We start from the raw sequence: 13,026 nt of genomic DNA, 5'->3' as shown, positions 1-13,026 counted from the left end.
CGCATGCGGATCACTTCAGGGTCGCATTCTGTTCATACTCAAAACTGATAGAAGTCGCATTTAATGTGTAATATGAACAAGCACTAAGAAATGGATTTCACCCAAAAATCTAAATTGTGTATTAAGACCTGCTGCCTGAACGGAGCCTTAGTCTCACAAAGAAACAAATGCATTTATAGTCGGATATAAGCCTTATTTGTTTGGGAGTAGTTCCACCTGTGGATCTCTGCTAATGTGAAAGAATAATTCCCATGCAAATCAGCCATGTCTGTAACTTTTAAGTAAAAATTGTACCATACTGTAACTCTCTCAGAGTTATTTATTATTGCCCCTGCCCACCAGATACATATACCAGGAATTCCATCCATCTATCCGAGATCTTTGTTCATCCCATTTCTCGGACACTGTTCAACCAGTTCTTTTCATATTGGACACACATGTTCTTCACTGCTAGGAGAGGTGCAGTGCACAGTTTAATGGCTGAATTTCAATTTTGGGATTTTTTTTTTTTTTTTTTTTTTACAAATTTTTGAAAGTCTTACCTTGCATAATTTGCCCAACCAATTTCTTGGACACTTCATTGAATTCTTTTCAAATTTCACACACATCACATGTTCTTTCAGTGAGCCTTTCTCTCAATCTAATTCTTTTTTTTTTTTTTCATTTTTTAAGATTTTTTTTTTAAAGTTTTTAAATACATTGAATTTTAGGAGCCTGGGTAGGTATAGTATCAGTGAGCAAGAGGGGCAAAGTGTCATACGGCTGGGAGTGGGTGTCAATAAAATACCACTTTCACTTGTTTTAATCATATTAACTCCAATATGAATCAATATCTATATAATTTCGTGGGATGTTCAATATTTTTTGTTTCCTTTACAGATTTATTCAACCTATTTCCTTGTTAAGGACTATGGATGCTATGCAGGTGTTGATGAATGGATGTTTTAAAAGTGTTTTGGGTGGAAATCCAAGAGGTTTATGCTACAATATATAGCAGGATGTTCACAGAAAAGTGAAGTCTGAAAAGATGAGATGGATGACATGACGACAGCTACAGCGAGGAACATTTTTCTGTCTTTCAACAGATATCTGTCAGTGAGCCTGCCCTTGACATTAGAACCAGGGAATAATGTCAGTAAAGTAAAAACAGACTTTCTTTAACTCATCTGAATGCGCTGTTGGAAACACAGACGTGGGAGTTTAATTTCCAAATGACCAGAGGTCCACAGGTTACACTAGTCCTGTCTAAATAGGGCTATAGTAGTTTCAAACCGTTTGTTGATTGGTTCGGTGTGTTATTGAATTAACATTTTATTCTTGATCCAGTGAATATGCTTGAATCACAGTGTGTTGAAATTGCTTACAACTATAAACCCTAAGGATAAAGATTGTTGGATGTGAATATTAAAGATCCATCCTGCTTCGACAATTGTGTGGATGGTCGTCAGTTACTAAACACACTGTGCATGTTCTAAGCTATACCAGAGCTCTTGAACAGAAAGACATTATGATCATCTCCTATAATCCAAAATCTCACCTTTAGAAATGGTAGTGTCACTATGGCAACCCCACTGCACATCATCAAATAGGTGTGTGCGTGTGTGCGTGTGTGAATGAGTTAATGCTATGTATAAGGAGGTAGAAAGACAGGGGGAAAAAGCTGCATTGTAAGAAAGAATGAATGAACGCACTGCAAGAAAGAGAGATATAAGACTTGAGTTCGGTCAAAGTGTTGGAAAATGAGCAACGATGTACCTGCACTTCTGCCGAGACATAGATCAGCATGTGGTGTTTGTATAATAAAACAATTAACTATTCATTTTACTCTGAAGATTTGTGAATTTGGAGTCCTATGTGACATTTGAGCTCTGATTTTTTTCCAACTCATAAAATAATAGTTTGCCATTTTTATTAAGATGTTTAATGCATACTTACTAAGAGTTAGATGAGTTAGATCAGTGCTACTCTCATAATTGTACTGCATATTAAGATGTCAGTTTCATGAATTTCCAAGGTAAATATGTTGCAAATAGGCAAACATTAAGAGGTAAAAATGACAGAATCAAAATACTTTAATAATCCTAGAGGAAATTTATTGGAAAAAAAGTGCCATCATAAATATCTTTTTACTTGTCTAATGTGTTAAAAAGAAGAACAAAGTGGATAAATTAATTATAAACTGTTAAGATATTGACACATTTGATTCTTTTTTATGGCTGCCCTTAGAAAGTATTCGTAAATTGAAATTATTACTTAAGATGGGGATGTACTGCTGTGACATCACCCACTTTTAATTTGCATTTAGGTTGTTGCCATATTGGCTTTTTGTAGCCCCAAGTGACCATATCTAGGCAAAAGTGTAGAGCAGGAGATGTTCAAAGATGGAAGGGTGAGCTAAGGCTAAATGTCAGGTTACTTCATAAACATTTGCGTAACAAAGTCATTCTAGTGTTGTTAGTGTAACTGTTTTATTCAATAAATAAAATCACCTAAAATCTCATTACTGGGGGAATAATTTTAAGTTGGACCTCCAGAACACATATTAGAACGTACAAATATAAAGGAATGAAACAACATTGACTCCTGTCGACTAGAGAAGTTCATTTTAAGTCTGTGGCAGTTCGTCCTTTTTGGAGCATCTAGTGGACATGACACTTTAACGTAACTGCCAAAAAGTCTGGTGGTTGCCCCGTAATATTAAAGTATGCTCATTGTCTCAGTTAAACATGGATCTGACATATTTGCTGAAACTTTAGGAGGTTTGGAGTCATAGAAATGAATGGGAAATAAGATTCAGTTTATGTCATGGAGGTGATTTTTCCTGTGATATTTGTGCAGCAATCCATGATACTATGATAATATGATGTCTTGGTCCTCAATCACAATGTGTCTTTTGGTATTCTTGCACCAAAAATCCATCCACATAAACATGTTTGTGAAAATTTGCTTCAATTTAGCTCAGTGAAATACCAGAGGCACTTGAATAGACTGACCGTGACCATGTAATATCATTCAGTTTTAACAAAACCCTGTTGATTTCAGCTCTTGAAACCCCTCAGAAGAGAAGGGTTTATTTTCTAGACTTTGAGACAACTTTCATTAACCCATAAAGGCTCAAACAGCCACTGGCAACCAAAACCATCTACTGATCTAAACTATTTAATACCTAGTGATCCACTAATCCTTTCAATACATGTAAATAATTGAGGTAAAATGCAGTTTCTCAGCTTTAAAATATAATCAAATATGACCCATTTGGATGTTCAGAGGCTCCCTAGTGAACGTGGAAACACCTTCATCTTCTCCAACATCGATTCACTAGTAAAATCCATGGAGTTGGATCAATGACAGTGGATGGAGACACTTGATTTATGTTCAGTTAATAATATCTCTGCTGAAAAAGTCACTTTTTTCATCAGTTTTTTTTTTTCTGTCTCTGATATAATAACCCTTTGAATTTACTCTGAGTTTTTAGGAACGTCTTTATGAATTCAGTACAGTGAATTAAATAGAAGAAAATATATGTTTTACACTGAAAAATGCAAAGTACAGGGGATAGTATTATGTTAAAAGGTGATAAATAACTTAAAATGGTTAAATATTGAGGAAAAAATCTTTTGGGAACTGCCACAAAAGTAGCACTGGGTCTTTATGAGTGAAATGTACACTGAATCCATAAGAGTATTTTTGAAAGGAAAGTTGAGTTACAGCCTAGTAAAGCTTCCCCACTTAGTTTAATTAATTCTGGCCAGAATAACACAGCCCTGACCCCTCACAGCAGAGTCTAAACCAGTGTTTTCAGCAGAGGACACACAGAACCAACTGTATTTATTCAAGTACTGAACTGTGTTAATAGACCCAGTGATTTAGAATGCATGTAAAACGGAACCACAACATGAAAATATTCCTACATGTACTCATTTTTGTAAAGTCTTATTTTTTCACAGTAGAACCCTGTTAGTACTGCATGAACAGAAAATGATGGGTTTTCAGTTGCTTTCACGGGCTGTGATCTAACCTAAATAGAATACAGATGAATGATCTCTCTCTTGATGCGTTTCCCTTTTCACATTCTCTTCGCTGTCTTTTTTTAAAGCCTGTCTTTTATTTTCCTTCTTCCCACCGATCGTCCACACACCTCCTCATGGTGTCTACGCACTGCAGTAATGGTTCAGGGTGACCATGAAGTCTCTTTACAATTCAAGAAATTTATTACAAAAGCAATTGATGAGAGATGTTAATTAGATTTATTCAATGTACTCAGTGGTTATCAACGTTTTTAATCACATTGTGGGATCATGTGCAGTCAAATCACTGGTCCATTGTTCTTCAATGAGAGATCAGTTACTTCAGTGTTTACCTTTACCTTTTGAAGAACAGCTGAAGTGAAGATGTTTGGACTCAAATCCCACATTTGCATGACATGAGTTTCTGAATGTTTGGAAGGGGTAATCTTTGATGCAGACAGGAGCTATTCTAACAATATCACAGATACATCACCAGTCAAATGATGCTATTAGGATTAGGTTACTTCTTATACAGGGTGTCCACAAAGTCTCTTTACAATTTAAAAACTTCACTACAAGAGCAATTGATGTTAATATGTTAATTAGATTTGTTCTATGTACTCAATGGTTAGCAAAGTTTTTAACATAGCATTGGTCCATTTGTCTTCAAATGCTGCAGATGTTGACCTTGACCTTTTGACTGAATATGTGGCACCACAACTGAGGGCCAGATCTACTAAGATCCCAATTTGTGTCTACCAATTTGCTTGTGCAATCTAGAATTTTGCGTGTGGGGTTGAACTGCAGTTTGCGGGTGATTTACAAAGATTGCTTGCACAAATTGCAACAGGTGCAAAGTCTGGGAGACCGCCCTATTTAAATGAGGATTTTTTCTCAAAAACTGCCTCATGAGAGCATGAAAACTTTTTTGCGATCTTTGATAGTTTTTGCGACATTTCTGTTTCCATTACTAGTTTTCTATTGTGCAATTTACATTTTGCGCATTTCTGAGGGTAATGGAAACCCAGCTAGTGACACCGTTGATGAGTCTATGCTACAGTCAACATGGCAAGGATTCCAGTACCACCTTAATGTGCTACATGTAGTAATATAGAGGTGGACTAACTGAGGCAAAAAAACTACATTTCATTTTTTTTATAATTTCCACAGATTTGTCTATTCATTTGCTTTTGTAACAAATTTGTTAAATTGTAAAGAGACTTTATGGGCATCCTGTATTTTACAGCACTATGTTGACCGACCAGTTTGAAATTAGATTAGATCCACACTCTTGCTTTGTTTGGAAAGAGTCCCACTGCGTCTCTGAGTGTGAAGTTAAATGTAAACATGAATTTTGTTCTGAACAGTGTCAGCTCCATCAGTACAGTATTATGTTGATGTCTGCTGTGTGCAAATATTGTAAAATGCAGTTATTAACTGAAGTATTGAGCAGGTAAGAGCTGGAAGTCATGCGTATCCACGGTGAAACCCTTTTGGTCAATCAGTTTTGACTTGGACCTGTACCCATAATGCATTACTTTCTTCTTTGCATCTATTAGGCTTCATTAAAGTTTTAAGCAGGGCTGGAGGGCATTAAGGGACTCACATCTAATCAATAAAACTATTCAGTCCTGCCGTTTCGACTTGCAGTGTGTTTTGTGTATATATATATATATATATATATATATATATATATATATATATATGTGTATATGTGTCTTTTTTTTTTTTTTTTTTAAACAATTTGGGAAATCTGCTCCGCTCACTTGTCATTGAATCTTCGCCTTCTGGCAAAAATAACTGACACAAAAAATGGGGGAAAACTTCCCAGTAACACAATCCCTCTCCAGACGCATGCCTAAATTAATATCACATTAGTTAAATCAGATTTTCTTTAGTTTCAACATGTGTAAAAACATTTAGCACTTAAACCTTCTGGCTAACTGATTACAGTGGATTACCTCATCTTGGTTTTTATTTCCTCTTGTGTTCCAGGTTGAACCCTAAGAGTCGCGGCAGCATACCAGCAACCAGGTAGGGAGGAAAAAAAAAAAACACCATTTAACCCATAAAGACCCAAACATCCACTGGTGACCAAAATCATTCTCTGATGTGAACTGTTTAATACTTTTTGATCCATTAATCCTGTTGATACATGTAAATAATGGGTGTAAAATGCAGTTTTTCATCTTTTCATGGTCATCAGATATGACCCATTTGGACGATCAGGGGCTCCGTAGTTACCATGGAAACACTGTCATCTTCTGCAACATTGATTCACCAGTAAAACCCATGGAGTTTGATAAATGAAAGTGGACTAATTTTATGTTCAGTTAATGATATATTTTGCAGAAAAAAAGTATTCAGGGTTCCTGCGGGGTCTTACAACTCTTGAATTTCCAAATCTGCATTTACCTTAAAAGCCTTTAAAATGTATTAAATTTAATATGGTAGGTCTTAAGTTATGTTATCACAAACCTGTTGACTGTGTTGGGTTTAAATGTGTCTGGGAAATGTCCAAGCTGCAAAGATAGTAACGTTAGTCTACTCAGTTCCACCTGTTCCAACCCAACAATTTATACTGAAATAAGGAACCAATTATTGCCAACTTTGCAGCCCCCAGTGAGAAATGACTCAGAACGATGGGAATCAAGGCGCTGGATATAAATAAATACATTTTCCTAAATTCTAGGAGTCACAAATTTTCTGCCAGTATGGGTGTGAAATACACTGTGAAATGGGCATTATATTCTGTTCTAAGTAGTCTTAAAAAGGTCTTAAAAAGTCTTAAATTTAACTTGTAGAAACCTGTAGGAACCCTGATATTTTTCTTCAGTTCTCGCCGTTTCTGATATAATAACCTTCAACTTTAATCTGAGCTTTAATGAACATCTACATAATCAGTAAATTAAATATAGGAAAATACTGGATTTTCACTTAAAAATGCAAAATACAGAGTATAATATTAGAGTAAATGGTTATAAATCATTTAAGAAAAGAAAGAAATAGATAAAACTCCATTTGGAACTGCCACAAAAGCAGCATTGGGTCTTTAGGGGTTAATGTGGCTGTAGTCGACAGTATCCAGAGGTAATGTTTTTACAATGATGCAAACGCTACAAATGTTCTTCATTTTTTGTTCATTCTGTCCGTCAGTGCTACATCTCCCAGCCCCACCTCCCCACGATCTCCCTCATGGCCGATGTTCTCCGCCCCGTCCAGTCCCCAGCCGACGTCATCCACCTCCAGTGACTCCTCCCCTGTCAGGTCAGTCCAAGTTTTCGGATTAATAACCCCACACTTTTTACAGTGAAGGGCTAAGAACTTTTTCTTCACAGTGAATGAGTGCAGATAAAGCACTGATAAAGGTGAGAAGAACTAAAGATGTATAATATATATAAATGGTCCAACTGTGTAATTTAAAGCAAGTCCATTTTAAAGGTCTTTAGGTTTACTCATTCAAGTGTCTTTCACTATGTACCATTTATGTTCTCAAGATGATGTGAATAAGCTTAATCTTACTTACATAATTCTATAAAAGCTTTTGTTGGTTGTCAGAAGAGTTCACTTCAAATGAAAGCCACAGAATGTTCCTTTTACTATAATGGTCCTCAGTTACTTAAAGAGATGTCACGTACTGTAATTCACCATGACTGTATGTTCACACAGGAGGAAATCAAACATAATCAACACTGTAAAAACACATCAAAATGTCAAGTATTTTCACCAAAATGCACCTAAAATCTGAAAAGTCACATTTATTTATTTATTCATTTATTTATAACCTTCATTTAACCAGGAAAAAATGACTCATTGGGATTAAAAATCTTGTCTCGGCCAAGAGCGGCAGCAGAACGTTACAGAAAACAGAACATTTCAGTCATACATCCACACTAAATGGTACATAAAACACTCAGCTCTAAAAACATACATATAAAACACCACTAGTCATGGTGCAGTGGATTGGATTCATAGTCCTACTGTTATAATGCATGTGTTGTATTTTACAGATTTTTGATGTGTATGTGGAATACTGTTGGATTCACATTATTGTCCGTAACAGGGTTCAGATTTGGCTTCAGTGCAAAGATTTGCTGGCTTTACTTATTTTTTTCTTTTCTGCCAATCTGAAAAACAACTGCCAATAGTTTCACTGATAATTTAGACCACATTAAATGCTTCATAATCATAAAAAATGTGTGTTTGGCCTCTGTGAAGAATTCATCCTCAAGAATTCACCAATTCACCAATTCACCACCCCTGACCCTAAAATCAACATTTAACTTTTTGGAGTTCTGCCATAGGAGTAAGAGGAGCAAGTGTGGTTTGTAGTAAGTCTAAGGATAGAACAGAGAAGGTCTGGTCACAGTGTATCTGCCCATCCATCATCCATCCATCCATCCATCCATCATCCATTCATCATCCATCCATTCATCCATCGTCTATCCATTCATCCATCCATTATCCATTCATCCATCCATTATCCATCCATCCATCCATCCATCCATCCTTTCATCCATCCATCCATCCTTTCATCCATCCATCCATCCATCCATCATCCATCCATCCATCCATCCATCCATTCATCCATCGTCTGTCCATTCATCCATCCATTATCCATCCATCATCCATCCATCATTTGTTCATCATCCATCCATCCATTATCCATCCATTCATCTGTCCATCTAGCATCCCTCCATCCATCCATCTAGCCATCCATCCATTTGTCCATCATCCATTCGTTCGTCCATCCATCCATCCATCCATCATCCATTCATCATCCATCCATTCGTCCATCGTCTATCCATTCATCCATCCATTATCCATCCATCCATCCATTCATCATCCATCCATTCATCCATCGTCTATCCATCCATCCATCCATCCATCCATTTGTTCATCATCCATCTATCCATTCATCTGTCCATCTACAATCCCTCCATCCATCCATCTATCCATCCATCCATTTGTCCATCATCCATCCAGTCATCCATTCGTTCATCCATCCATCCATCCGTCTGCCCACCCACAAATCCATCCATACACACACACACACACACACACACACACACACACACACACATATCCACCCAGATTTGGTGGAGGTGGTGGTTCAAACACAGACCAACTACCTAAAATATTTAAATTGATAAAAGATGATTCCTTAAAGCATAAATCATACAAGAAAACCAGTCTGTATTGTCTATGAACAGAACCACTTCTCGCTTATGAAACCATTTTTGTAAAGTAATGACCCATCTGTGGCTTGAAGGGGTTACTTTAGGTCCCGTCTGAATCAGACTTTGTTGCAAATTGAAAGCTCTCTGTTTTTTTTTTCCTTGAATCAGCCCACAACTCACCGTTTTTCATTCCCTCATTGTGTCCACAGTGTCGCGGGCAGGAAGGCTCGAGCGCTGTACGCCTGCAAGGCAGAGCATGACTCGGAGCTGTCCTTCATCGCTGGGACCATCTTTGAAAACGGTGAGTCACACTGTGGACTTGACAGCAGGATGTAAAAAGGAGACCGTGGGTTGGTGTATGTATAGAAACAATATCTGTCAGTACGAAAGGCAGTAGTAGTAGGCAGAAATCTGGATTTTATTACACTGGTTTGAACACATTCAACACTGTTTAAACATTTTCAACCTCAGGATTTACAACAGGAAGGCCTTCAACACGGTGTACTAAATACATATGTATACTGGCTAAAATTTACTTAGGGGGTCAAATGAGTGACCATTTTTGTCAAAAAAAAAGTTGTAAGAAATGCATAGAACTGTGTTGAAATAATGCTAATACATTTATGCACAGACTACTGATATTATTTGACAGTGGAAGCTATATTTTCAGAAATATTGAATTCTGAATAGCACGTGTATGTGAAAACTTTTGCTGGTGGACGGACGTGACATTACCCATGATGATCTGGTCAGTACCAGTACTTTATTAGGAATAAACTTATATACTTACTATTGCTAATTCTCCTCTTATTCATAAATGTTAGTACTGTGGATCTAAAACAATAACAGCTGACACAAAAACACAAAATGTGGCAGTGGACGGATGTGACATGGTTGTTATGGATCCCATCATACTGATGCTCGGCAGCCATGTCACCGTTTCCACAAATGATCCCTGTGCAAAAACTAGGATCAGAATTATTTATTGTATAGTTTATCATCATACTAAAGAGTAAATAATAATATAGAATTATTATTTCTTTATAAAAATGCTTATTATTAGAACACTGTTGATTTAAAAAGTGACGTGACATTCTTAATGTATGTATTGGCGTAACATAAGCAGGATGGATCAGCACCATACTCCATATTGAACCTGTAAAAATAAAACGTGTGATATGTAGAAGAAAAATTGGGGAATCTAAAAGAATAGAATATTTGTTTTTCAGGTAAATTCAGTTAAAATATAACTTGGCCATTTGTGACATGAAAATATAGCATTAATTGTGATGAAATTGGACATTTTTGAGCTGAAAACATAGTTCATATGACCATCAACATGTTGCAACAGAACTGAAATCCTGTAAATTTGCTTAACTTGCATTTACCAACACAAAGTTCCTTTGGGGATTCACTTATATTGATTTCTTATGCACAAAGACATAAATAAGACCTCTAAGCAAATTTTAGCCGCTACATTAAAGTCTCCCATGAACATTTCAGTAATGTTGTGAGGAAAGCAGAGAAGAATTCACTGAATTCCGTTTGATTAGCTGGCGTCAAAAGGATGTTTTCTAAACTATTGGTGTTGGCAGAATCTGGGTCCCGGTGGTGACTGAAGATTAATGTCAGGCTTCAAAACTGAACATCTGGACAAAGTGATCGAGAGGGAACATGAAAAATAAATAAACAAAAATACAAAACTGCCAAATGAAATTAAATGAGATAAATCTTACAGGCTTGAATAAGATGAACTGGAAAATAAACGACAAAAGTAATGGCTTTTCAATATAAATATGAAATGTGTGTGTGTGTGTGTTACTACACATGTATATTGGTTAATGTACATTTATACAACAGATTTATAAATCTCCCACTATAAACAACCTGTAAAGTGAATGTATTGTAATGTGCATATGCTTTTTTTAAACACAGTTTCACATTTTGACCCAAGATTGTGTTTTTTAAACTACAGCCAACCACCATTTTTAACTTTAACTGGTTAATTCTGGAGACATTTTACTTTACAAGTGTTATTTGGTTAGTTTCAGATGTTTTGATTTGTTTGATCCAGATCAATTTATTCAGGTATTCAACACTTTTCCAGTTACTAATGATGACAAAAGCTTTATATCTTTGCTTTTTTTTTTCTTCAGGGTTGTTTGGCTGATTAATTGTCTTTTTCAAAGGATGATTCTTATATTAGTCTTTAAAACTCCACTATCAGTCGACCTCTAGTTGTTTGTTTCTATTTGTATGACATGTACAGGGTATTTTTTAAATATTTTTTATTTGTTAAATGAATTTTTGTCCAACATGTGATCATACATAAATCAAGCTTAGCTGTACACTTCCTCTACAGAGAACATTACACACCGATAAGCGGACAAAGCTGTTAGAAATGAAGTGAAGGTTTTTCACATCACAGGACAGTGAATGACTCATTGAAAACCTCATTTTTCCTTTCTTTTCTTTTCCCCTCCCTAAGCCTCATTTTTGTCCTCTCAGTTTGAGCTACCAAATCTATAACTCACATTTATCTCCCTTCAGCTGTCAGCGGACCTACTCCCCTAACAAAGACTAGATTTTTACCAATTTAACGATAGTAAAACCACTTGAGCAGCAATTATATTCTATTTCCACTATCAAGCAGAATGACTGACGCTATAAATCCTCCCTATTAAACTATGTATTTGTGTGTCCTTCACTTTATGTTGGGGTGGAGGTGCAGGATGGGTACAGGGTTACTTTTTGGGCGGCAGCTTACAGCCTCGCAGACCTTGGAGACCCTAAATAGAGTGAGCTGCGTAAAGGCTGTCGAGGGCTGTGTAACACTGAGCAGTGTCATTAGAGCCCCTCAGGTCAAAATGGGACCTTGGGGACATGAAATCCTGACAGCGGTATCTCAACACCCCCTGTCGAGGCCAGAGCATCCCAGCTGTCCCCACAGAACTCCGATTACAGCTTCATAAAGCCTTTTTGGCAGTAATCGACCGTGTTCATCAGAGCTGTCATACTGAAAGGCTCGACAGATTTAACTGATCATTTTTGCATCAACTGTGAATTCTAAGACATGTGGATGTAGACCAAAGTACTTTATATTTAATTCCTTTTCTTAGCTTATTCATTTGCCGTCATTTCTATTAACTTTAATTAATCGTTTAGTTTTATTACCTCCGCTAAGTTTAACAGCGAAGGTTATGTTTTCATGGGGGTTTGTCTGTCTGTCTGTTAGCAAGATAACTCAATAAGTTATGGACAGATTTTCATGAAATGTTGATACTGGCACAGGGAACAAATGATTATATTTTGGTGGTGGTGGTGGTGGGGGCAGACAGACGACGATGACTGATCTGCCTCGGCGGAGGTCTGCGCTCTCCGAGTGCTTTTCTAGTTGTTTTATTGAATGACTTTATATTGATTTTGAATCTTTACTGTTTATCTTTCCTCCTTGTTGTGATCCCTCTCTTGGCTGTACTGTCACTGAGGCCTCTACTTTAACCCTTTATAGGGTAATACTCTGAAATTCCAAATTTCAACCTTAGTGTGTTATTGCAGGACATAACCACGCTTTATTACGTTTGTGAAGTTTGTAATTTTTTTATTTGTCATGTAGAAAATCAAGGTTAATAATAATGGATTTGATTTCTATAGTGCTTTTCAAGGCACCCAAAGCGCCAACCTTTCAGTTATTGAACGAGTGAACGGTTATTGCTCTACCTCCTGAGCCATAGCGACCCCAGTGAAGATTGGCACAATGAAGTTACCATATTTGGTTCCTTGCCCATAAGTGGCAAAAAAAAAAAAAAAATCCAAGAAATATATATAGAAAATACAGG

The 13,026-nt window shown here is 36.6% G+C and overlaps 1 protein-coding gene across 1 annotated transcript in view; it reads left to right on the top strand.

Moving 5' to 3' along the window:
* Positions 1-13,026, top strand: part of LOC115432415 (rho GTPase-activating protein 26) — a 143,805-nt gene that overhangs the window by 126,936 nt on the left and 3,843 nt on the right. The window contains exons 21-23 of the mRNA XM_030153244.1: positions 6,003-6,041; positions 7,164-7,274; positions 9,397-9,488. Coding sequence (XP_030009104.1) covers positions 6,003-6,041; positions 7,164-7,274; positions 9,397-9,488 — 242 coding nt within the window. The remainder of the gene's footprint in view (positions 1-6,002; positions 6,042-7,163; positions 7,275-9,396; positions 9,489-13,026) is intronic.

This window comes from Sphaeramia orbicularis, chromosome 14 (assembly GCF_902148855.1).
Source record: "Sphaeramia orbicularis chromosome 14, fSphaOr1.1, whole genome shotgun sequence".
NCBI classification, from domain to species: domain Eukaryota; kingdom Metazoa; phylum Chordata; class Actinopteri; order Kurtiformes; family Apogonidae; genus Sphaeramia; species Sphaeramia orbicularis.
The sequence above is the reverse complement of the archived record's forward strand: the minus strand, read 5'-3'. Positions and strand labels throughout refer to the sequence as shown.